Consider the following 24,864-nt stretch of genomic DNA (forward strand, 5'->3'; position numbering starts at 1 on the left):
TCTCCCAGATGAGACTAGTGGTGTTGCGGTCCTGCGAGGCCTGCTTTCACTGGTGTAGAGCTGGTGTGCTAACCTTTGGCAGGGTCCCTCCCTTACACCCTCATGGTCCCTTTGGAAAGTACCACTGAGTACAATACATTAGTAAATACATTCTGGCCCGGGAAAACAACATTGCCACATTAACTATTGATCTACTGCTATTGCTACGACTATTGCTGATCTGTTGAGAGACACATCTGTTCAGTTACAACAAAAATGTCATGACAAACTTTTATAAATGAACAGGAAAAAAGGGTCTGTTAATCATTAGAAGCTAAGCCATATAATCTAGTTAAGGTAGCCTAATCATCGTCCCTACAAGGCAGTGACTGTGGTAGAAACACTGCTGTGACTGGTACTGGTAGATACTTTATCCAATGCTAAACTCTTCTGTCCATGTGTGACTTTTAGCTGGAGGCTCCTACTACATGATCTCTCGTTCACTGGGCCCTGAGTTTGGGGGCGCTGTGGGGATCTGCTTCTACCTGGGCACCACCTTTGCCGGAGCCATGTACATCCTGGGCTGCATCGAGATTCTGCTGGTAAACACAATTGGCTGCGCACCCGATGAAGTGGTTTTATCACACTGCTTGATTCACAGCTTAACCAATAAATGACACATAGCTTTTGTCACCCTGTTTCTTTTCTCTTCTCACTCTCCTTCCCTTTCTCTTCAACACCTCCCTCCATCTCTGCCACTCTCTCTTTCCTTCCCTGCTTTCCTTTTCTGCTCTCCTTTCACTCACTTCTTTTTCTGTCTCTCACTCTCTCTCTCCCTCTACCTCACACACACACACACTGTCTTTGCTCCCACTCCCCTTGTCTCCCTCTGCAGATATACATAGTGCCAGGGGCGGCCATCTTTAAGATAGAGGGTTTGGAGGGGCCAGAGGCTGAGGCAGCCCTGCTGAACAACATGCGCGTGTACGGCACCATCGTCCTGACCCTCATGTGTACTGTGGTGTTCGTCGGTGTGAAATACGTCAACAAGCTCGCCCTCCTCTTCCTGGCCTGTGTCATTCTCTCCATCTTAGCTGTTTACGCTGGAGTCATCAAGTCCGCTTTTGACCCTCCCTATTTCCCGTAGGTGTTTTGTTACTAGATTGTAATAACCAGCACATCAACGCTGCTGATCAAAAGCTGTTGTTGTTGGTAAATTATCTTCTGAGCTAAAGTGTGACACATTCCACAGCCCTGTCTTTATCCTCCCACAGACTATGTGTGTTGGGAAACCGGTCTCTACTGTCAAAGGGGTTTGATGTATGTGCCAAGACCATCGAGCTGGGCAATGGCACTGTCACTACCAAGCTCTGGAGTATGTTCTGTGACTCTGAGTTCCTGAATGCCACCTGTGATGACTACTTTACCAACAACAACGTCTCCGAGATCAATGGCATCCCAGGGGTCACAAGCGGAATCCTTGCAGGTAAGAGAAAGAGACATGGGGGGGCGACAGTGGTACAGGAGGTAGAGAAGTCGTTAAGTAATCAGAAGGTTGCTAGTTAAATTCCCTGTCGAAGCGTCGTTGAGCAAGACACTGAACCCCTAATTGCTACTGATGTGCAGTGTGCCATCAGTGTAAATGTAAAATGTGTATACATCCTTGTAAGTCGCTTTGGATAAAAGCGTCTGCTAAATGACTAAATGTAGAAAGGGTTCTTAATCCAGTATTCCTACTGAGGAACTTTCTAGCTTAAATTCACATAGTGACCAAAGATCAAACTTCTATACTTTCTATGCATGACACATCGTATCCACTTCACTATAGTTGCTTCCTTTGCAACACTAAAGACGAAGAGCGTTCTAAGTCCTAAACATGAATAAAACACGATTCATACAAATGATATTGATTGTTCCTGTTAAGATCATAATGCTCATGTCAGTAATGTGTCACAGTAGATTTACTAATCCATTTTTTCTTTACCCTGTATGTTTTTTCCTCATGGCACATTCATCTATTTCCATTTGATCATAACTCTCCGTTCTACAGAGAATATGTTTGGTACTTACCTGGAGAAGGCTGACATCATTGAAAAGCGCGGGGTTCCTTCATATTCCGACCCCGACTCTGCCCTGACCAACCTCAACCGTTACGTGCAGGCGGACATCTCCACCTTCTGGGCCATGCTGGTTGGCATCTACTTCCCCTCCGTCACAGGTCAGTACAGGCACCAGGGCACTCCTTATGGAATGATGATGATGATGATTATGATGATGACGATGATGATGGTGAAATCTCATCATAGTGCTGGTATGATGTTTTTCTGCAAATAAATCTGTGTAGTCTGTGTAGGACTGTGTAGTCCTACAGTTTTATAAGGTAGGAGAGTTCACTTTACATACACTGTTAGACATTTCCTCCAAAAGCTACAGTAAGTTGCTGCCTGCTATTGGCCAGTAACATAGAGTAGTTATTTTCTAGAATTTCATTGGCAGAGAATTTACAATAACAAGTTTTACATTATCTCCAGGAAATTACCAGAAAAATGCCAACAGTAAATCACTGTAATACGTGTACTTACTTGTACTTGTAATACTTTACTGTTTTTGAATCTACATTAGAAATAAGCCTACTGTAAAAAAAACAGCTATATCACCCTGGAAGTAATTGGCCAGTAAATAACTAATATTGTTTTAGAATGATCTGCTGTTAAATAAAGGATTTTATTTGCATAGCACACTTTAAAATACAAAGAAGTCTCAAGGTGCTTTACATGGTTTAAACAATCACAACAATAATACAAAAGTAATAGACGTGCTAAAGTCAGACAGAAAATAGGATAATATAAAATTGCAATAAATAATACATTTCATTTAAAATAATTAAAAGGATCATAATGAAATCGAAGAATATGTGTTTAACATATTAAAGTGCCAATAAGACCACTGTAATAGACAGAAGGGCTGGAGCTCCAACCATTACACTTCCCAGACCAGAGGCTCTTTCTCAGTCCACTCACCTCAGGCACATGGCAGTTGTTGTGCAGAGTTGTGATCTCAGTTTTTTTAAAGTTTACAACACAACTTACGTTGTGAGACCGAAGTATGTTTTTTCACTGTTCAACAAATGCCTCAAGCGAGTCGTGACCCCTTCTTTGTGTCCTTACAATTCAGCTAGACAGCTCACATGGTTGGTAATTTTACATTTGATGCTGAACTTTAAAAATAACCACACCTTCAAACGTTAATTTTTCAAGTAAATACTTGAAGAAAATATACATTCTGTCCAATGCATTTGTAATTGGCATTGGAGCACATCAGGTAACTTTTCTTTGTAAAGTTCTATGTAATCCTTGCTCTTCGTCTTTCGACAAAAAAGTCCTGTTATATACTGATACTGTTTAATTTATGTACAATTTCCCATAACTGCAATTTTGATTTACAGTAATGCACTACAAAGCAGTTTTACAATAATATACTATATCACAAATTGCTAACAGTGTATTCAATATTAATATAACTCATTTTGTTGGAAGTGAGACAATGCAGTTATTTTCAAATGTGTGTCTGTATGTTTAGTTATGGTTATAATTCTAATTTGCAATGCTGTGTGAGTGTGTGTGTGTGCGTGCGTGTGTGCGTATGTGTGTGTGTGTGTTTGGAGTGAGGCTAGATAAGAATGAGAATGAGTGTACAGGCAGACATGTTCGAGATGGAGGGAGAGAGAGACAAACAGATAGTGATGTGGAGTGTGTTGAGCTTTGGTCTTGAACACATTGCTGCTCCTCTGTGGGCTGTAGTTTCTGTTTGCTTTCCCTCACTTGACTGGCCCAATCACACTGGGCAGAAGTGATGACAGCGTGGAAATGTAGAGCTGTGAGGTGAAATGAAGTGAACAGATTCTGCCAGCACCACATCAGCAGAAAGCTCAGGATTACACCGTACTACACAACCTCCCAACCTCTGTGCCTCTCTCTCTCTCTCTCTCTTTCACACACACACACACACACACACACACACACACACACACACACACACACACACACACACACACACACACACATACACTCATCCGTATTTAAACAAACATACTCAAAGATATTTGCTGTATATCCTTACTTACACAATGTGAGAGGATTATGGTCCAATATTATGTCACTGCCGAAAGGTTATGCAGAGAAAATGCTTGGATTTTAAGTATGAACGATTGGCAAATGTACTGTGGCATAATGTATGGTGCATGTTTTCACAAGTCCAAATCTGGACCTGTTTGGTTTTTTCACGCTTAATGTCGGATGATACAGTATTCTGGTCACGGTGCATTGATTTAGACTTGCTCTAAGGTCAGTGCTGCTGGATCTGTTTCACTCACCCAAGGGGGTTATCGAAAGATTTATTGACCACACTCAACCTATTATGACAGAGTATTTAACGAAGCCATGGTGTATTACCCCCCCACCCCCACCCCTCTCTATCGATCGATCTACCTATCTCTCTGTCTATCTATTTATCTATTTCTCTGTCTCTTCTGTCTCTCTCTGTATCTCTCTGTGTCCTGTCTGGCCTGCTGATACATGATGAACTTTCCCTAACATAAGACATGGCTGTTTTCTCTTCCTTCTCGTTCATGCAGAATTACATTGCACTGTAAGACCTGTGAATGTCTCAACTGTCTCAAACAGGTATCATGGCTGGTTCCAACCGCTCTGGTGACCTGAAGGATGCTCAGAAGTCCATCCCTATTGGCACAATCAGTGCCATCATCACCACCTCCTTCATCTGTATCCTTCACATAGCAGTTTTTTATGAGCCACTGGAACAGTTTACAACGATAGTTTTGGGACGCCACTGTTTTTGAATGAGCATTCATAGCATATCCAGTTTATATTCTGTAAGCTATGGCCTCATGTTGTCAGTCCTTGACCTCATGAATTAGACGTCTCTGCTGTGATTTTGTTTGGAGCCTGTGTGGAGGGGATTGTGCTCAGAGACAAGTGAGTTGATTATAGAATTTGATTCAAATTTGATTGGAATTGTACATTGCACAGCTCAGCTCTGTTTCATACTGACTCATTTCTGCCAAGTTTATATATAGGTAAGCTAGTCCATTGCAGCCAACAATGCTAATGTATGCTAACAGTTAGTTGACCATGCATATACCAACACATGTGTTTGATAAAGCAGTGACTAGCTACCTCTCTGTGATTACAGGTTTGGTGAAGGTGTCAATGGGAATCTTGTCATTGGCACGTTAGCCTGGCCAAATCCATGGGTAATCGTGATTGGCTCCTTTTTCTCCACCTGTGGGGCTGGGCTTCAGAGTCTTACAGGAGCGCCACGCCTGATGCAGGCCATAGCACGAGATGGCATCATACCCTTCCTCAGGGTTAGTATATGTCTATTTGTGTGTGTGTGTGTGTGTGTGTGTGTGTGTGTGTGTGTATGTGTGAAAGAGAGAAGAAAGAAAGAAGAGAAATCATACTTAATAAGGGCAAATGTGTATGCATATGTCATTGTTTGTGTGCTTTTGCCAGCTCAGGTCACACCACCTCACTGTCGGAGCATCAAGGTGACAATTGTGTGTGTGCAAAAGTGCCCACACTGAACCTGACAGAATAGTTTAGCCCTGGCCCACTGACAGCTTTGTTGTTGTGCTGCAGGTGTTTGGCCACGGCAAGGCCAACGGCGAGCCCACCTGGGCCCTGCTCCTCACTGGCTGCATCTGCGAGATCGGCATCCTCATCGCCTCTCTGGATGCCGTGGCTCCTATTCTCTCCATGTGAGTCACTACAGCATTAAATATCGCCCTTCTGCTTGCTGTTAGGGCCTTTGATTGTGGCTCATGTTTATCTGTGTTGGCCTACTTTTACTTGACCTGACACAATCACCAAATGCTTAGGGAAAGGGGCTGATGAACTCTTTGATCATTGATCGCCTTTGTCTTTGGAAATGAACACATTCATCTGTGTTGCAATATGCTATGCTGAGTTGTGGGGTGAGTTGTCATGGTGACTTAAGACAGCTTGGATTGTAGTTTTTCTCTGTCGCTTTGGTACATTTCTTGAATCATCCTTAACATTTTCAAAACAGTTCAGTGCATTTCTTGAAATAATTCTTACAAACAGCACCATACAATGTATTACCTGCAAAAGCCTGTTACGTGCTCAAAATCCTTAGTTTATGCCTCAAAAGTCCTTATGACATTGTTTACAAACAAGACCGTCAAAATGCTTAGTCATGTTGTCAATGTAAAAAACTCTAGAAGCATACCAAAGTTTAATTTTACTGTATATCTCTCTCTAACAATATCTGACCATTATCACCTGTGTCCAACTAACTGAATACTATTTTGTATAAGTTGAATGTTATCCATGTCACTAATTTCAACACAAGTTTCCAAGTGGTTGTATACTGTAAAAATGTCCTTGACTGACATAGAAAATAACCTGAAAGAAACTGGACGGTACCCACATGATCATAGACTTTTCACCTTCATGCAAAAAGAACCTCTGTATTGGCTAATGTAGTGACGAAAAGAATAGATGTCACTAACGGTAATCAACATTTTTTTGAGGCTACAAAACCATTCCCTGATGGTGTTGATGGTGTGACAAAAGTTTTTTTTACTAACCCGAATGACTACACACAGTAATTTGGCATGATGTTCCTTACAAACCCTCTCACACTCTAAGGGCCGAGATCATTGTAGATGATTCCCATGAGGGTAAACTTTTGTGTGCTGTAAATATGACTGGGCACCTTGTTTACTGACATAGTGGCACATCTGCTACTGTATATGTCCCTCATGCTGGCCTAGCGCATCCACTCTGGCTCACTGACCCATGACATTTTAGACACATTTCCTGCATTTTGGACATTCACTCAAGCCTTAAGATCAAAAGTAAACCATCAAGGTTCTAAAGACAAGTAAGTTATCATTTATAATAAACAGCTGAGAACGCAGGTAACTGCACACAATAGCCCAAACTCATTTGCATGAATGTATTAAAGCATTTGCAATTTTTCAAAACAGTGAGACATTGCTGTTATCATATGCACAGGTGAGGTCTAGAGATTGAACAAGTAGTTGTCAAGTGGCAAGTCTCATCTGAGAAATCTACCAAAGCAAAATTGTAATAAAAAAAAAAATATTAAATCGTAACCCCTGTATCATGATGATGATCATGTCGCCAGATTCTTGCCAATACACAGCCCTAGTTTGAATGGTGTTATGACATGCTATGTTTGAAATATACTTTTTGGACATAAGTATAAGTAAGCATTTTAGAGTATTATTTAAAAAAACAACTCTTGCCATTAGTGGAGTGCTTTTATTGTGATCTGTAAGCTTTACATATACCTACATTGGAAATACAATGTGCAGTCTTCAGAGACTGAAGAATAAAAGAAAAGATCATAAAATAATGATACAGATCATAACATTCTCTAAAGACATTATACCAAAAACATTAAAGCATTATACATACTGTAGAACGTGTTGATATGCAGGCAGTGTAAGCTACAGTCATCTGCATTTCTGGTTATCAGATTAATGCATTGAGTTTGTGTTCAGCACAAGGATAGAAATGTGCAAAGTTGGCAAACATATCTCTAGATAAGAGCTGACCCGTGGTGTTTGGTTTGGAAACTCTTTGCACCCTCTGCAGCTATCTCTGCCTATACATGTGCATGTAATCTCTCATTATCTGACTGTCAATACAGAGTGTCAGTGACCTCAGACATAGACCTTGGTGTGCCTGGGGCTCAATGTGTGTTCACATATGTATGCTTGTGTGTGTGGTGCAATGTTGTTGCTAATAGTACGTCATCATTTGCTGTTCATGTGGTATTGATGATCTATGATCTTCGAGTGTATTCTATGTTTATGATTCAGTCCCTTTCTTGCTTTAACTTGTCTGTGTGGTTGCAGCTTTTTTGTTCAGCTGTTGTTCTGCCTCACTTTTAAGTCACATTGAATAAAATCAATCAAAGAATAAATATAAATCTCTGTATAAATATGTGTGTGTGTGTGTGTGTGTGTGTGCGCGTGTGTGTGTGTGCCCGCAGGTTTTTCCTGATGTGCTACATGTTTGTGAATCTGGCCTGTGCTCTGCAGACCCTCCTAAGGACGCCCAACTGGAGGCCACGCTTCAAGTTCTATCACTGGTCTGGCACTCACTCACTCTCACTCAAATCACAACACTGTCATCATCAGAGTGGCCCTGCATGCTCTCCCCTCCCTGTGTTTTGCCAGTACTCATTAGGGAGCTTGTTATACTGATGAAGTGCATATTGCACGGAGCAGCTATTGATTTTCATGTTTAAGAATACCTCTACCATGGTCTAATAAGATTTGTATTTACATAGACCATTACTAATATGTAAGTCACAGTGTCGCACAAACAGTGAATCCCTTCACTGTTCAATCAGTAAATAATTGGTCCAGACTGGAATTTAGCTTGAAGGTTTAATTTGCTTTTATAGGTGATTCCTCTCTCTCTTTCTCTTCTTCTCTCTCTTTCTGCAGGGCTCTGTCATTCCTCGGTATGAGTTTGTGTCTGACGCTTATGTTCCTCTGCTCTTGGTACTATGCCATAGTTGCCATGGTGATTGCTGGATGCATCTACAAATATATTGAGTTCTGTGGGTAAGTGGCCTCAAAGTAGACCTCAAAGATTTTCCATCGCACTAAATCTCGGTGTTTTAACAAACTGAGTCGTGTTTTTCAGTTCACCTGAGTGTTCGAGTGAAAATGTCAGCTTTATATTTGATTGAGCTCTGAGTGGTGAGGCACTCTTGATGTTGTGTCATGATGTTTCTGATGAGACTGTCATCAGGAGTCGAGTGCTCTCAAACTGTCAGAACAGCCAGTGCCATTGAGAGGGACAAATAAAGTGACGTTGATTTGGGAAAATATCTGTGAAATGTTATTGTGAGTGTGATGTTGTTTTACCCTGCATGGTTGGTTTGAGTTGGAGTGTAGGCATTAGGAGTCTGTTTCATGGTGCATAGCTAATCCAACTATCTATGGTACTGCAGTCTATCTATGGTATCTGCAGTCATAGCTAATCCAACTATCTATGGTACTTCAGTCTATCTATAGCATCTGCAGTCATAGCTAATCCAACTATCTATGGTGCTGCAGTCATAGCAGCTCTAACTGAGCAGTGTGACGATGAGGAACACTATTATCATTGTGTTATTAGTCCACTGTGGTCATGTGATAGTTTGTCATGTAGTTCTGTGGTTGTGCCACTGATGGTGCTGACGCTGTGGTCCTGGTGAGTGTCTTGTCATGTCGATGTGTTCTCTTACAGGGCAGAGAAAGAGTGGGGTGATGGGATACGTGGTATCTCCCTGAGTGCTGCCCGCTTTGCACTGATGCGGCTGGAGGAGGGACCTCCACACACCAAGAACTGGAGGTGACTGTATATTACACTTAAATACTGAAAAAAAATCTGTTCTCATTATGTACTCCATACTAATTGCATGCTGAAGTGATGGTACTTATAGCTATCTGTTGCCAACTCCCTGTAGTGCTGACACACATGTTGCAGTATGACCTGTCTCTTTTACTGTGGATGTCCAGCTTACCTCCATGTTTCGGTATGTTTACCCCAGGCCACAGATACTGGTGCTTGTTGGCGTGGACGCAGAGCAGAATGTGGAACAGCCTCGTCTGCTCTCCCTTACCAACCAGCTGAAGGCAGGGAAGGGTCTGACTATTGTGGGCACATCGGTGGAGGGAACTTACCTGAACAACCACCTCCAGGCTCAGAAGGCCGAGCAGGTGAGAGCCAAGCTGAGTGCTAAGTGGCAAGCATCGGGGATGCCCTTTCACTCTTTTATCGTCCACATTAGCCCCAGTTAGCAGAAAATGATGAAAGAGTGAATGGAGATTCATTTCAGATAAAGGCCCCCAAGTGCCTACTTGCCTGCCAAATTTGAGAGTAGGCCTATGGATATTGTGTTATCAATCACACTTGTTAAATTGTCTCCAAGAGCAAATTTCAATTGAATTAAATGACACTGAACCTCACTTTAATTGAATGTGGCTCCCTCTTCTCCTCTCTGCCCTCCCTCTCTCTCTGCCTCTCTTTCGCTCTGTCTCTGTCTCACAGTCCTTGAAGAAACTAATGGAGAGTGAGAAGTTGAAGGGCTTCTATCAGGTGACGATCTCCTCCAACCTGCGTGACGCCACCTCCCACCTGATCCAGGCCAGTGGGCTGGGGGGCCTGCGTCACAACACCGTGCTGGTCAGCTGGCCTCGCAACTGGAAAATGGCCGAGGAGCACCACCGCATGAAGAACTTCATTGGTGAGACCAGGGTCCTGTAGAAGTGGGAGAAGGGGATAGAACCACTGTTTGCTGTTATTAATAGTGCAAGGTTCTGCATTATTGCCTGATTGGATGATTGTAGCTATCTGTAACCTGTAGATCACAAGTGTGTGTGTGTGTGTGTGTGTGTGTGTGTGTGTGTGTGTGTGTGTGTGTGTGTGTGTGTGTGTGTGTGTGTGTGTGTGTGTGTGTGTGTGTGTGTGTGTGTGTGTGTGTGTGTTTGTGTGTGTGTGTGTGTGTGTGTGTGTGTGTGTGTGTGTGTTACAGAGATTGTCAGGGAGACTACCGCAGGTCAAATGGCTCTTCTAGTTCCCAAGAACATCTCAGCTTACCCGTCCAATGGAGAGCGCTTCACAGAGGGCCACATTGACGTTTGGTGGATTGTGCATGATGGAGGCATGCTGATGCTGCTGCCATTCCTTCTCCGGCAGCACAAGGTAGCATCTCCAAGAATTTCTTTTAGCAGTTCTTCATGACTTTTTCTCAGTTTTCACTTTGTGATAAAGCTGCAGCAAGCAATTTCAGTCATCTGGGCTCTCCAGTTAGCTTCGAAAAGGGAACCTAATAAGTAAACTTCCAATGAGAACTGACATCCGCAACCTCCCAGTTATTTTGCATTGGAGGGGACTTCTACAGTGACTACGTCTAGAAATCACTCACAGCTTCAGTCTATATCTAGTGAAAACAAATAATTGGTTATAATTTGGTTGACTGATTGATTGGTTTGATTGATCGACTGGCAGGTGTGGAGGAAGTGCAAGATGCGCATCTTTACCGTGGCCCAGATGGACGACAACAGCATCCAGATGAAGAAAGACCTTCTTACGTTCCTGTACCACCTCCGTCTGGACGCCGAGGTGGAGGTGGTGGAGTTGGTGAGCATCAGCTTCAGCCCCCCGACCCGTATCCTCTGGGGTCACTCCCCTTCAGTGCTCCTTATCCCCCGTCATGTTTGTTAACCACCATTTGTTCTCCGCCCGCAGCAAGACAGCGACATCGCCGCCTACACCTATGAGAAGACCCTGGTGATGGAGCAGAGGTCACAGATCCTCAAGGAGATGCACCTCACTAAGAACGAGCGTGAGAGAGAGGTACACTAGAGATAAAAAAAAAATGAGGGTGGAATTTTTCTAACAACAATACCCTACTTATCTAAACTGATGTGGACCAGTTTTTTGCAAACACAACAGTTCAGTTTCACAACTCAAAAGCATGAATGGATGTTAGATGATGGATGAGTGGAGCGTAACAACTGAAACTGAAAAGTGAAAGTGAGGCAGGCAATGGCAGACTGTTCAGGGTCATTTCCATTTTAATCTGTCCACAGATCCAGAGCATCACAGACGTGTCCCGTGGCTCCATCCGCCGGAAGCACCCCACCACCCTGAGGAGCCAGCAGAGCACCGGCGAGGAGCCCGCCTCAGCCAGCGGCGAGGGGAAGCCGGAGGAGGAGGTACTGCCTCTGCTCTCACCCGTCCGCCCCCCTTCTCTGTGTGTGTCTCTCTCTCTGGTCCATGTGCTTTGGCTCGTCTCACGCCAGCTCTCCGGCTGTTTTGTGCAGGTGGCTCCTTTCGCTGAGACAGAAAGGGACAGCAGTATCTCACCCGTGCTTCCTCGCTCGTGCTGTCTCTTTCACTTTTGGGCTTTCTATATCACTCCATCTATATTTGTTTTGTTTTGTCTCTCTCTCTCTCTATCTCTATGTACCTATAGATCAGCATCATGTGCTCATCTGAGGTTCTTCCTTAACCTTTGGCGTGGCTTTCCTGCAGCCATTGTGGCTTTGAACCCCTACATCTTTCTCATTTCTGTTATTTCGCTTTCTTCTCTCGTTCTCTTTTTCCCAATCTGTTTATTTTTTTTTTGCATGTTGTTATGACAGTGGGATTGACGGCATGTTCTTTCCTTCCTTCCGGTCCCCTTGCTCTCTTGCTCTTGTGCCTCTCTCAGTCTTTCCGTGTCTCCCGTACTCGACAGGTCCAGCTCCTCCAGGGTAAGAACGCCGCCCCCACCCCCACGTCCCCAACCTCCCCCACCGCGCCCACCCCGGGCACCCCTGGAGAGGAGGTGCAGATGACCTGGACGATTGACGGGGAAAAGAACAAGAACCCGGCCGCGGCCACTCCAGACAACATCAAGGATATGTTCAACATGAAACCGTGAGTCTTCCTCAAATCCCCCGTAAACAATCGTTGTGTTTCTCAATAAATGATACACAGAGGCTGTAAATAAGTAGCAAAATCAAGGATACGACCAAGCCATTTTTGTAGATATCTTTAGTCTTCTTAAGGACACTGGGTATTTCGTGCAAGCCTTCGATTAACATTCTTAACACAAATGATTACTTTTAATGTACCCATAAAATGCAAAGAAGTCTCACGTAGGAGCATATACTCAGGAGGATACTTAAGAGTAAAGGAGATTTGACTGCATGCATCAGATTGCATTATCCTCTGTGAGCACCAGGAGAGAAATCAGCAGGCCAACAGAAATATTGCAAAGAGTTGCAGGTGGTGATGTGTGCTGTGTAAAAACCTGTGCGTTTTGTTACCATTCTCTCCCACCCATGCAACAGTGAGTGGGAGAATCTGTGAGTATCTTGTTATGTTCTTGCTCATGCTTTCCATTTTGCACGTTTTACTTTTTTATAGTCATTTCTTTCCCCATTTGTTCTCTGTAAGAGTAAGCATCAAGGACACTGTAATTGGCTTTAAATGGGATGTAAATTTAATGTAGCGATGATTTTGTGTAGGAGTTTCTCTCACTTGCACATAATTTTTTCATCAAGAGCTTTTTCTGAACCCTCCCACTGGCAGTGTAAATAAGCCTGTGGATGTTTAAGTAACAAAAGACATATCAGTGGTGTTTCTTTCAGCGTCAAGCATTTGGAAACTACAACACTTTTCAAAAGCTGTGCTTTGTAACTGCTGGTTTTCCGTAAATCGCTTCACTGCCTTTTCTCCTTTTCTCACTGCCAGGAACCAGACCAATGTTAGACGCATGCACCACGCACAGAAGCTCAATGAGGTCATTGTGAAGAAGTCCCAGGAGGCTAAGCTTGTTCTCTTGAATATGCCTGGACCCCCAAAGAACCGTATGGGAGATGAGAACTGTATCCTTTCTGTGAAATATGATTACGATTATTTTACCCCGTAGGAGCTAAGGAAAATCCTGAAATCCTATGGAACTGCAAGAATTCCCACAGGCATGGCTCCAAAATCTGACATGATGCTATTGGATTAGAAAGAGATTTTTGATTTTGTAATCCATTTGGATTTATAGGATAAATGTCTGCTTGCTCTCTATGTTGTTGAAGTGTATGTTATATATTTATTTTTTACATTTTATATACAAATGCATTGAATATAGATAGCAACTAGAGCTGTTGGAATAACTAGTTTGATGCAGTTATTCAGATGATTTATATCATGGTATGATAGGGTTCCATAACTCAATATCTCTCTCAGATATGGAATTCCTGGAGGTCCTGACAGAGGGTCTCAATCGGGTCCTCCTTGTGCGTGGTGGTGGACGTGAGGTGATCACCATTTACTCCTGAGAGGCTGATCGCGTTTCCCCAAGCCCCCACCCCCTTCACCACCTCAGCCCTCATCTCTGCAATGGACTTTACCCAAGTAAACTCCACATCCAGATCCAGCACCTGTAATATAAAGACCTCACGTCCTACCATGAGCAATACTCTACCCACATATCAAATCATGTTGCACTACATCGTCAGGTAAACTCCCTATCACACATCCGCTCAACATGTACCTACACTCCTCTTGCACTGCAACCAGTGTCTCCCTCTCGCTCTCTGTATCTCCTTCTCTCTTTCTCTTTACGGATCTCTTACTTTTTAAAGAAACAAAGAGCTGTAATTTGTTATTCTCTTAGTGGTCAGAGTACTCAACATTTCTTGTGTTAGCTGTGTTTTGTCCCCTCTGTAGATGGGTGGTTTGCCTGAGAGGGTTTTGCTCATTCGCTCCTCATCACTGGGGAGGCACTGTATCCCAAAGACTGATCAAACCTAACCAAACGCTCTTCTTTATTTCTCTCCCTGTCTCTCTCTCTTTCTCTCTCTCTCTCTCTCTCTGTATCCTCTGAAGAACAACTGAATAGCTTTTCACTGCTAATGTGTACTATTAGGCTACGTGGACATTTCTTGTATACTATTTTCACGAGACGTTCATGAATTCATTACGGTGTTTGTGAAATTTCTCAAAGTTACTGAATGAGGTGAGAGAAATGTACGATGATCATGATGTCTTCCAATGGAGGCCTGAGGCCCTAGGAGCACAGGCCTATCACAGACTGACTATTAGAGAATATAGTGTCGATTTGCACTGCGGGAACACTAGAGTGGTGGTGTTAAGGCGAACTACAGGGACTCTAACGGGCTTAACCACAAATGCATCCGATGTCGACACATCCAGCTGCCAGCGCTCACGCTCCGAGTGTGAGACTCACGCACTTTGCTTCAGTCTCGCCAATGCGCTAGTCACTTGCTCATTTCTCACGCTTCTTGCTTCACATCCCACCTCTAATGGAAGTTGCTAGGAGTCTCATGGAAGACATGTCCCCCGCCCCAACACCTCTCCAAAATCAAAAGTGTTTTGAGTGTATTTAGAATGTTTTAAAGTTGAGAGCAAAGTTGCAGTGGACGTCAAAAAGAGAGTGGATGAAACAGCAGGCACCTGTGATGTGTCTCTACTTTCTACAGAATTCTTGTTTGTGTATCATTGCTTTTCTTACTCCTAATAGCCACCTACATCACTTGCATGTTGATGCTAATCTGTGTGTATTTATTGTACTGAAATGACCTAATTTTGCTACAGTGTGTTAGTCCAACATTTCCCTTGTCCCCTCATGATGGACAGCTTTGCCATGTGTCCAAAGCAGATGAGCCAGACAGTGTGTGTGTGTGTGTGTGTGTGTGTGTGTGTGTGTGTGTGTGTGTGTGTGCCTATGTATGTGTGTCTATAGTAATGTGTGTGTTTGTCCTTGTGTACATGAATAGGCATGTGTGTTCACATGTCATCCAGTGTGTGTCTGTATGTGTTTGTTAGGAGACCAGACTGAGAGCAGCCCCTGCTGCAGCTGCTGTGCTGTGCTTTAGCGCAGTGCCAAAGAGAGTCGTACAGAGAGAGAGAGAGATTCTGGTCCACATCTGCCCATCTGAGGGCGAGTTATGACGCGGAGATGTGAGAAACTCAACACAAGAGTAGGACAAAGTGGTGCCGCAGCTCTGAAGGATTATATTTGGGATGGTGTTGAGGCGTCCGAATACACAGAGGGGTGGGAAAATCTAGAGAAATGGTGTAGGTTTGAGGAAATGTGTCATGGAAACCGATCTGACCAGGGCCTGTGATACTGTGAAGCGCCTAGCACCGTGTCCCCCCCCCCCCCCCCCCCCCTTTCATTTTGTAAATAGTATTTATGTTGTCTGAATGGCTCCCCAGAACGCAGCGGATTCTGTCACTGATGCGGCCCACATCGTGGCTGCATCCTTACCAGAGTCAGACACTATCTGGGTCAACACTAGCAATCTGTTTTACTACCATCAGCTACCTGCAGTGAAATGCACTTCTTCACTCCAGGGCTTTTTGATAGTACTTCAAAGCCCCATTTATTTTTTTATCACCATGCCCTTTATTGATGGCATATATGGGGTTCATACTTCAACATACAGTAAATTAAAAAAAAACAAAGGGGTCCAATAAATATGTGAATCACGTGTGGGTGTAGCCAAATACAAAGTAATGTGAGTTAAATGTATTACTAAACCCCCTGCTAACAATGAACTGCTATACAGTGTGTTGTATTGCATGTACAGAATGCTCAGCATCTAATAGAAAAAAAAAACAGAAAATATTTTCTATATGTATGATCTATCCATATATAGAGAGAAGCTTTATTTTCCTTCATATTCATTTTTTAGCAGACTGCCATTCAAATTTACAAATTCTTGCCAAATCACAAAAGGTACAAACTGTGCCATACAGATGAAAAATCCATTATTTTCATAAGACCAATAATAATAATATTACAGGTTTGTATTCCATATTTTTTCATAGGTTGACAGATACAGTAGCATATCACATATTCCATGAATTTATCACTGAAATTTGTTCTTAATTTTCTAAAATAAACAATTAACACAGTCTGCTAGTCATACCATTGCCAATTCACAATTCACTTTCATGCACTGATTGGTTGGGGTATACCGATTTGACTGAGCCTAGCATAAACTGATGTAGAAAAAAAAATATGTAAAAATATAGTGAAAATGAGTCAAGTACTCAAGCACTAAAAAATTTCTTGATAACATTATAAATATTAGCCCTTAACTCAACATGTGCGTGTCATTTATTTTTATATTTAAAAATACATAGACATAGATATATATAAAAATATGTACACATAAAGATATACATAACGCTCTGCTGCCAATATGTTACAATTATTTGCCATTGAAGCTGGATGGCGCTGCAATATGTTCACTCGTGGTAGAAATAGTATATATAATATACATTTTATCTTATTAAATATTTCTGATATTTTTTTGTATGGTACCGTTTTTTCAAAAGAATAATGTCTTCGGTGAATATATATTCAGTAGCTTGAAAAAGAAACCTCTTTTTGATGTCTTGTGTAATTCTGTAACAAGGGTAAGAGTGATATTTTGTTTAATTCAGTGGAAAACGCTGCTACAAAATGTGTGTATGCTGAGCCAAAACAAAAACAAGAGAATATATTAAAGTAACTAAGGTGAAAGACATGTCTCAGAGAGTCGTGCCAGCTTTGCTCCATGACAGGTTACAGGGTTTCCTTTTCTAAAGTGTTGAAGCAGGTTGATAAAAGAATGTAGAACAGTGCCATCTGCTGGAGATACAAATATTGCAAATCAATGTCAGAATTCTGCAAAGACATTTATTTTAACATACAACCATTTATAGATCACATATTTTTAGTCGTTCTGTTACTCATCAACATGATTAGAGATGTGATTTTTACTTGGATAAACTGGAATTTTCTGATTAGATTAAGGAGTTCCTATCAGACAGATGTCTGATGTATTGGTCTGCAAGACTCCACCCCTGTCTTAACAATTTAATGCAAAATAATATTTAGTTATTCACACAAATCGTTTCCTTATATAGTATAGTAATTTATTATGTATCACATAACGTGATTGGTTTTCACACCAGTAAGATACCTTTGGCTCTGACTTTGTATTCAATCTGATTCCTACAGTTACAAATATCCTACAACATAATTCCATAGAGAAAATCTCTTGAGGGAATCTGACAGAAGACCCATGCACTAACTAATTACACATAATTTATAATGGCACCATTTTTCATGAAAAACAACTTGAGATTTGCTCTGAGATCAACAGCTGAAGAGTGGTTCAGTCTCGGAAACCTATGCAAGGTCAGCTGATATTTCATGGGTTTCTCATGATCAGCCTTTGAAATGGCATACTGCTGCATAAATATTTCTAACAGAACTGGGCTGCATATCATCTGCTGGGCCTCTCCTTTTTGTGATCAGAAACAGATTAAGTTGGACATTTCATTTGAATATCAAAAGCAAGTGACGTCACTGCTTTCATAGATTTGTGGTGTGCTGAGTTTTATTTAGCAGTTTGGGACGGTTAAGCAATATGACACTGGTGTTTGTGGGGTTGGTAAAGGATACCACCTGGGCTCTGATTTGGCCTCAATCCTCTCTTGTTAAAATCTATCAAATGCAGAGTGACTAGTAGTGGTGAAGGGTCCTAGTGATAGGGATATTCCGATATGCCTCTTGTCCAATCGGAAATTAAGTAATTGTTTGACCGGACCTAACTGTTGCACTATTGACCCTTTTCTCAGTGTGGTGTTATATTTTCCTATACAATCTTCCAGAGCACTACTGGTGACAGTGCAGCTATTTGACAACGCACACGTCACCCTAAGTTATTGATGATTTCAAAGTTGTTGTTCAGAAAGAATCAGGCCATGTTTACTGTCGTCCCAAGAAGAACTATCTCCCAGCACAGCACAAGAACAAACAGGTTGCTAAGGGCTCTAAAGGCTGATGCTGTATTACTTTAGCTTAGTATGTTACAACTTGCCTCAGGTGATACAATACTGATTAGAAATGCACCTTACCATCATGGCGCAGTGTCTTCACATGCACAGAGTAAAATGACTACATATGGGGAATGTAAAGGAAAGCGACAAGGTCTATTTGCACCATAACTAACGCAAACTGAGAGGCTCTACGTAGTCCAGATAGCCAAGCATACATAACCATGTATAACCAAATTAACCTACTTGACAAGAGTGCATTGCAGACAAAAACCTAAAGCACTAATGGTTATTGTCTCTTAAGTCTTATCTGAATTCAACCACTGATCATAATACTAAAATGTAATTTGCTACATGCTAGATGAACTGAGTAAAATAGCAAATGACAAAATTACATTTGAGATGCTAACTGAGGAACTAAAAACAGGTGTTTTGTATTACAGAGGTGCTACCATAAAATGTATGAGTGCTATGGATGAAGAGTATTTTCCTTCGAATCTTGAGAATGAATGAGTTTAGTGTGTATTTAAGATACTGAAATAGATAATGCTTTCTGGCTGGTGATAGGGATGTGACCTTGACAGCAGTTCAACATGCTGGATAGTAAGACTCAATGACATTGCGAAGACTTCCTTTTTGAATGCAACAAAATTACACTCTGAAAGACACATTAGGTCATCGTAATTAGAATACAGAGCTACATCACGAGGGTCCAGACACAAGTGGAATGCTTGCCAACCCACAGACCTTTAACAAAGCAAGAGCTGCTCAGGTGAACTTCACTGACACCCCGGCTTAGACCCAACTTTGGTGTAAATTTAGCAAAAATGTACTGACAGTGATCAGTCACTCTTGCTCTGGTGGGATGTGTCTTGTTGTTTTTCAGTTACGTCCATTTGTGTCACATCAAAGAAGATTAGTGCATTCTCAGATGGTTAACCACTGTTGTGCGTTACTGAATTGTGGTTTTCAGAGTTTCTCTTGACATGTTTTGGTCAGAGGGGAGTGTTTGCATCTGTCATCTCAAGTCACCCAGACATAAACTCACATCATTTGCATGTACTTGTTCTCCACGACTGGCCTCCTCACCCTTGTCAGTTCACTGTTTGAAGGAGTCATGCCTCCTTTTAAAATAAAATAAAAAAATAAAAAAAAACGCTTCAGAACCTCATTAACACTGAATGCGCTACCATCCAATTGGAAATGTGAGCACCAGATGTCAGCTTGGGTAAACTAGCTAGTGTTACAAACTCACAGTATTTCTGTATTACCTGTAGGGACAAAGTATCATATTTTGTATTGTAGGCTTAGAGCTAGATGTAAATGTAATTATAGGCCAGTTAGGTGGTTTATTTTCAAGGTTAAGTTTCCTCTTCTTGAGGCAAGAAGTCTGATCAACAGAGTGTTTGTGAGTGCCTGTCACGTGTCTGTAGGTGTGTGTGCATGTGTGTTCATGCATGTTTGTGTGTCTGTGTGCGTGTGTGTATGTGTGAGTGGGTGGGTGGTGTGTGAGCATAAAAATATTCTTGGAATATGGAAGGTTGAAGATTGGAGGTTTCTTTTGTAAATAAATAAAATATAATAAAGGTATAGCATAGCTTAGCTGTTTACTTTGTGTGTCCATGCAAGTTTAGTATTTAAAAAGAATAGAAATATGTATTCTCTATTGTGTTAATATATTTAAAGGAAAGATTGAGAAGTTATTGTTTTACCTTGTCAAACGCTTCTACATATATGGCCAATGGTTTCTAAGACCATTTTATAGATTTGTCTGCACAAAATGCAATAAATTAAAGTCATTTTATTACATTTACGTCTGTGTGTGTGTGTGTGTGTTTTGAGCTCAACTGTGAAGATTCTAACATAAAATTACAGTTAACCATGTGAGGTGATTTCACATCATCAGTGGAGACCAAGTTTTATAACTCATAAAGCAGTTGAACTTTGACCAGCCAGTAATCTTAGAATGAAGCTGCACAGATATGAATGTCTGTCTGTGGGGACAAACATCAATGCAATTTCCTTAGGTAAAATAACACAATATTCAAAATGATAAGCAGTCTAGTTTATTTTTCACTTCACTGTTCATGACCTTAGGAAAGGTTTGTAGGAACACTGACACACACAATGCACCTATATAACAGGTTGTTATGCAATACATCTATTTTGATTACTAGGGCACATTCATTTGGTAATTTGTTAACATTTGTTACACAGAGCTAAGCACATTTGAAGGTGGACTGACGATCAAAAAGGTAGGCATCGCATGGAAATTGTTTTGAGGAAGCCGATCTGCCACTTCCCTCTTTGAAATGTAACCTCCATCTTAGTTTTAAACGTGTGACAGGCGTATCTAATGTAATTGAACATACAATGAAACAGTAACATAACACTGACCACTCAGTTACTAAATTTACCGATCATTTAACTCATCAAACAATGTCACCAAATGGCTACCTAGGCTATGCAACTATGCTACATGCTACACTCAAACAGCAAATAAAAGAATCCAGTAGCCTATTATTCACCAGGGCTTAAATGTGCACCAAAAAGTAAGACAGAAATAGTATAGTGGCAACTAAAATTAGGCCTAAAGTGAGAAAGAGTGAAATTTCTACAGATGGGATAATTCCATAAAATATGTTTCATTTTCACAGTTCATTAAATATGTTTAGATGCTAACACATGCTACGTAAACCAATGTAGCATTTAGCTTAGAATGAGAAGAGGCAGAAACTTCAGCAATCAAAACGATCCCTGTGCTATCTATCTTGACATAGCACAGTGGGTAATGGTGGACATATATGCTAATACACCAGGAAATACACATAACATACAAATTCTTAATGATAACCGACATACACGCTGACATTAACACAGGCAGGGAAACACGAATACAAAACAGAACATTAAACACAGAGTTTAACATTAGCCATTCTAACAGGCACACATGCACAGCATTATGGGGTGAACTATTAAACACACACACACCGAAATGCACAATCCCCCTGCATGCTACACTAACAAAGAAGTTCAGTAATGTTGCTTGATTCAGTAGCACCAATCACATAAAGATACAACAGAGTTGTTGTAACAGTGATAGTGTCATGCAAGAGTTGTCATCATAATGTAGGGAGCCTAACGTAAATGTTTACATGATGTAGAAGGCCTGGTCAGAAGCTCAGTATACATTTCCTGTAAGTGTCATAGTCAAATCTGTCTTATTCAGCTAAATCTCTAAACGCATTTGTACATATGTTTATGAAAAATGTGTACATGCAAATTCATAGTTAATAAAGTGGAGGACTGGCGGTTCCGTGGAGGACAGTTAAGTTTGCATCCACGGTTCCAATCCTACCTTTAATTTAGGATAAGGAACAAGTTGAAAAAATGACTTGTTGTTTGAATATAATTATTTGAATCTCTCGCACTGATTTTGCAGCGTGAGTAGCCTACAAATGTCAATTTGTTAACATTTCACAAAATCTCTCCGCTTGAAATTTAGTATCGCAATACTAAGAAACGAAAAAAGTTTATACTACTGCGATACTAAAAAAACAAACAAACAATAAAACAGAAACATTTATTTTGTTATGGTCATTGTTCTGCAGTTTTTTTATGCAAAGGTGAATCCAGAGCCTGTCTATGGATCATTTCGAAATTCTTTGGTAAGTCTTAGACAACTTTCTGTTCCAAACTTTCATTTAGCATGGATATAATCTGTGTAATCTCACGAATAAAGGTCTCTGTTAAACTATCTGTTGAAACTGATAATGACATATAACGCTTAATTGAAACTGACACATACATATACAAAAACTGACATATAAAGCTTAATTGTTTATTGAAAAAAAAAGTGTTGCTCGAGCAAAGCTCCTTTCCCATACATAGGCTACAAGATTCTCACATGACACAAAAACATATAGGACACCTGCCTTACAGCCAACTGAGACGAGTATACCTCCTCACCCGGGTATAAAGAGGCCTCATTTCCAAGCCCTACCTTTACCTTACCAGAATCAATCTTCCCATGTATCAGGGTCATTATTCCTATGTACCTTCTATGAATATGTTTCTTGTTATTACAGTACCACCCGACATGTTTACCAGTGAGGGCAATGCAGAAGAGCAATGGCTTTGCTACAAATGTGTGCCATAGCTTCCTTACATTTATGGATTTGATAATAGCACTTGAATTTGAACAAGTGACATTGGCATTTAAGGATTATATTTATGTCAATAATTATAGCACAAAGGCTCTTGAATGTTTAAAGAGTGTGTCTGATCTATTGCAAATGGATGGTAATTATTGGGGTTAGACTTGAACACAATAGCAATGCTTTGTGTATTTTTCCCAAAGAAAAGTAAATGTTTTGGGCTTGGGATTCCAGTTGGGTGTGTTTGCATTTATTGTAAAAGTTCTTTCCAACTCAGAGACTGAAAGGCAATCCATCGCTGTATAATACAATGTGACAGTTCTTTTAAAGCTTGTCCAACCCAGGTAAGTTACATTTACATTTACATTTAGTCATTTAGCAGACGCTTTTATCCAAAGCGACGTACAAGGGAGAGAACAATCAACCTACGAGCAATAGAGACCTAGTGTAACAATAAATACTATTTTACATAAGAAATAGAAAAAAAAGTGCAGGAATGTAACTACTGTAAGTGCAAGATAAGTACTAGTAGAAGTGCAAGTTAGGAAGGGAGGTGCTCTCTGAAGAGTTGGGTCTTCAAGAGCTTCTTAAAGGTAGAGAGGGACACCCCTGCTCTGGTAGTGCTAGGCAGCTCGTTCCACCAACGTGGAACTATGAATGAGAATAGTCTAGATTGCCATACTTGCACAGATGGCAGTGCTAAACGACGCTCATTAATCGAGCGCAGCATCCTGGGGGGTAACATTTCCCCTTACAAGAGCAGACCCAGCAATCACTCTGTAAGCAAGCATAAGTGACTTGAACTTAATGCAAGTAGCTACAGGCAGCCAGTGGAGCTCAATGAGTAGCGGGGTCAGTGCCCTCTTCAGTTGTTGTTAAACTTTGATTAAGCTTTGGTTTGAAATTAGTCATGCATTGCAGTTGCACCACTTACCTATTCACACGACTCTCGTTAACAATTTAGGCAGAGGCAAAAGTGGATCAGAAAATCACAACTTACTAATCTAAAGTTAATAATCTAAAGCTATCAAGAGACAAACACAGGAATCATTGGAAGGAAATTAACATACCTGGCTGCTCAGGTCATGGCTGCACACATAAAGTGTCAGAGACTCTGGCTACAGATTACTCAAAATTATTTTTGCCATCTTCCCTTAAATAAATACCCAGTTCAGTTAATGAGACAGACATAGGCTAATCGATGACCAAATAGAATTTTGTTCCTGTTTGCACTGTTAAGGATCACACAATGAGGAATCTAAGTTCTTCATAGATGGAGGGGTTCATTACTTCCAGAGGGGTGCAGCCTGCAGGGTTCAGAGTTTCCACATGTCTGAGATCTTTATTAAGGTTAATCTATTCTACTGCATGACTGAGACCATTGCACCACTCACACTGAGATGGTAATGGTAATGGTAATACAATAATACTTATACAATACCATTTCCCTGCCCTTACTTTGACCCTTTTGTGGCAAAGCGCTGGAGTGTAACAGGGACAGAAGGTAGAGATAAAAAGATCAGCAGGTGTGTAAGAATTGTCAAACCACACAAAGGCAAGGAGCCAAGCTGGATGGCTCTGGCTTCAAAACACAAAAGCCAGGAACCAAGTCTGATGGCTCTGGCTTCAAAACACAAAAGCCACATACCAAATCTGATGGCTCTGTCTTCAGACCCCTGGTGTTATTCAAACTGAGAGTTGATTGTTGGTGCAGGTATGCATACAGTCAATAACAATTCTCAGTAGAGACATAATAATGTGACCATCTGGCCAAGCATTAACCATGGTTTGGTTTTAGCTGGGTGGCAAGAAAGTACTTTTTACCTAAATTTACTTAACTTATTACCTAAATTATACAAATGCATAAACAACCTCAAGAATGGATACATATCCCAGTTTCTTATCCTTGTTCTCTTTCTCTTCATGTTGTGGTTGTCTTGTCACATCAGTGTGTTTTGGTTGTATCCAATCATCCAGTAAAGTCAGATACCTAATCACTTATTTACTATTTGCGAAAAATGAATGAAAATCAATACTCAGGCTAGGGGAAATTGTGACTGTATACTTCATCAGTCCAACTTTAATCTCTGCACCAAGAACAGGTGATTGCAAAACACATAAACTCTTCATGTCATGCTGAAAACACACTCAATTGGTAGAAGATTGTCTATAAAACATAATTCTTTTGTAGCAGCTGAGCACTAACTTAATCATTTTATAGACTCATACTGGTTATGCAAAAGATGAAATGCTGACATTCCCCGTAACCTGAGGCGGCATGTTTAAAGCGGACAAAGTACAGGAGACCAGGG

General features: G+C 41.1%; 1 protein-coding gene across 2 annotated transcripts in view; it reads left to right on the plus strand.

Annotated features, from left to right (window-relative positions):
* The window catches only part of slc12a5b (solute carrier family 12 member 5b), a 58,049-nt gene extending 42,946 nt beyond the window's left edge, over window positions 1–15,103 (plus strand). The window contains exons 6-26 of one of the 2 annotated variants that reach the window (XM_031565999.1): window positions 451–581; window positions 875–1,122; window positions 1,254–1,465; window positions 2,030–2,197; window positions 4,662–4,760; window positions 4,916–4,973; window positions 5,191–5,365; window positions 5,640–5,758; window positions 8,047–8,145; window positions 8,507–8,626; window positions 9,297–9,401; window positions 9,601–9,769; window positions 10,101–10,296; window positions 10,585–10,754; window positions 11,061–11,192; window positions 11,301–11,408; window positions 11,645–11,770; window positions 12,268–12,476; window positions 12,893–12,907; window positions 13,296–13,429; window positions 13,785–15,103. In XM_031565999.1, the coding sequence (XP_031421859.1) occupies window positions 451–581; window positions 875–1,122; window positions 1,254–1,465; window positions 2,030–2,197; window positions 4,662–4,760; window positions 4,916–4,973; window positions 5,191–5,365; window positions 5,640–5,758; window positions 8,047–8,145; window positions 8,507–8,626; window positions 9,297–9,401; window positions 9,601–9,769; window positions 10,101–10,296; window positions 10,585–10,754; window positions 11,061–11,192; window positions 11,301–11,408; window positions 11,645–11,770; window positions 12,268–12,476; window positions 12,893–12,907; window positions 13,296–13,429; window positions 13,785–13,876 (2,885 nt within the window). In that variant the 3' untranslated portion in view covers window positions 13,877–15,103. The remainder of the gene's footprint in view (window positions 1–450; window positions 582–874; window positions 1,123–1,253; window positions 1,466–2,029; window positions 2,198–4,661; window positions 4,761–4,915; window positions 4,974–5,190; window positions 5,366–5,639; window positions 5,759–8,046; window positions 8,146–8,506; window positions 8,627–9,296; window positions 9,402–9,600; window positions 9,770–10,100; window positions 10,297–10,584; window positions 10,755–11,060; window positions 11,193–11,300; window positions 11,409–11,644; window positions 11,771–12,267; window positions 12,477–12,892; window positions 12,908–13,295; window positions 13,430–13,784) is intronic. The other variant, XM_031566000.1, reaches the window with a different exon arrangement.
* Window positions 15,104–24,864: the final 9,761 nt, after the last annotated feature.

Source organism: Clupea harengus, chromosome 4, assembly GCF_900700415.2.
Source record: "Clupea harengus chromosome 4, Ch_v2.0.2, whole genome shotgun sequence".
Taxonomy (NCBI): Eukaryota; Metazoa; Chordata; class Actinopteri; order Clupeiformes; family Clupeidae; genus Clupea; species Clupea harengus.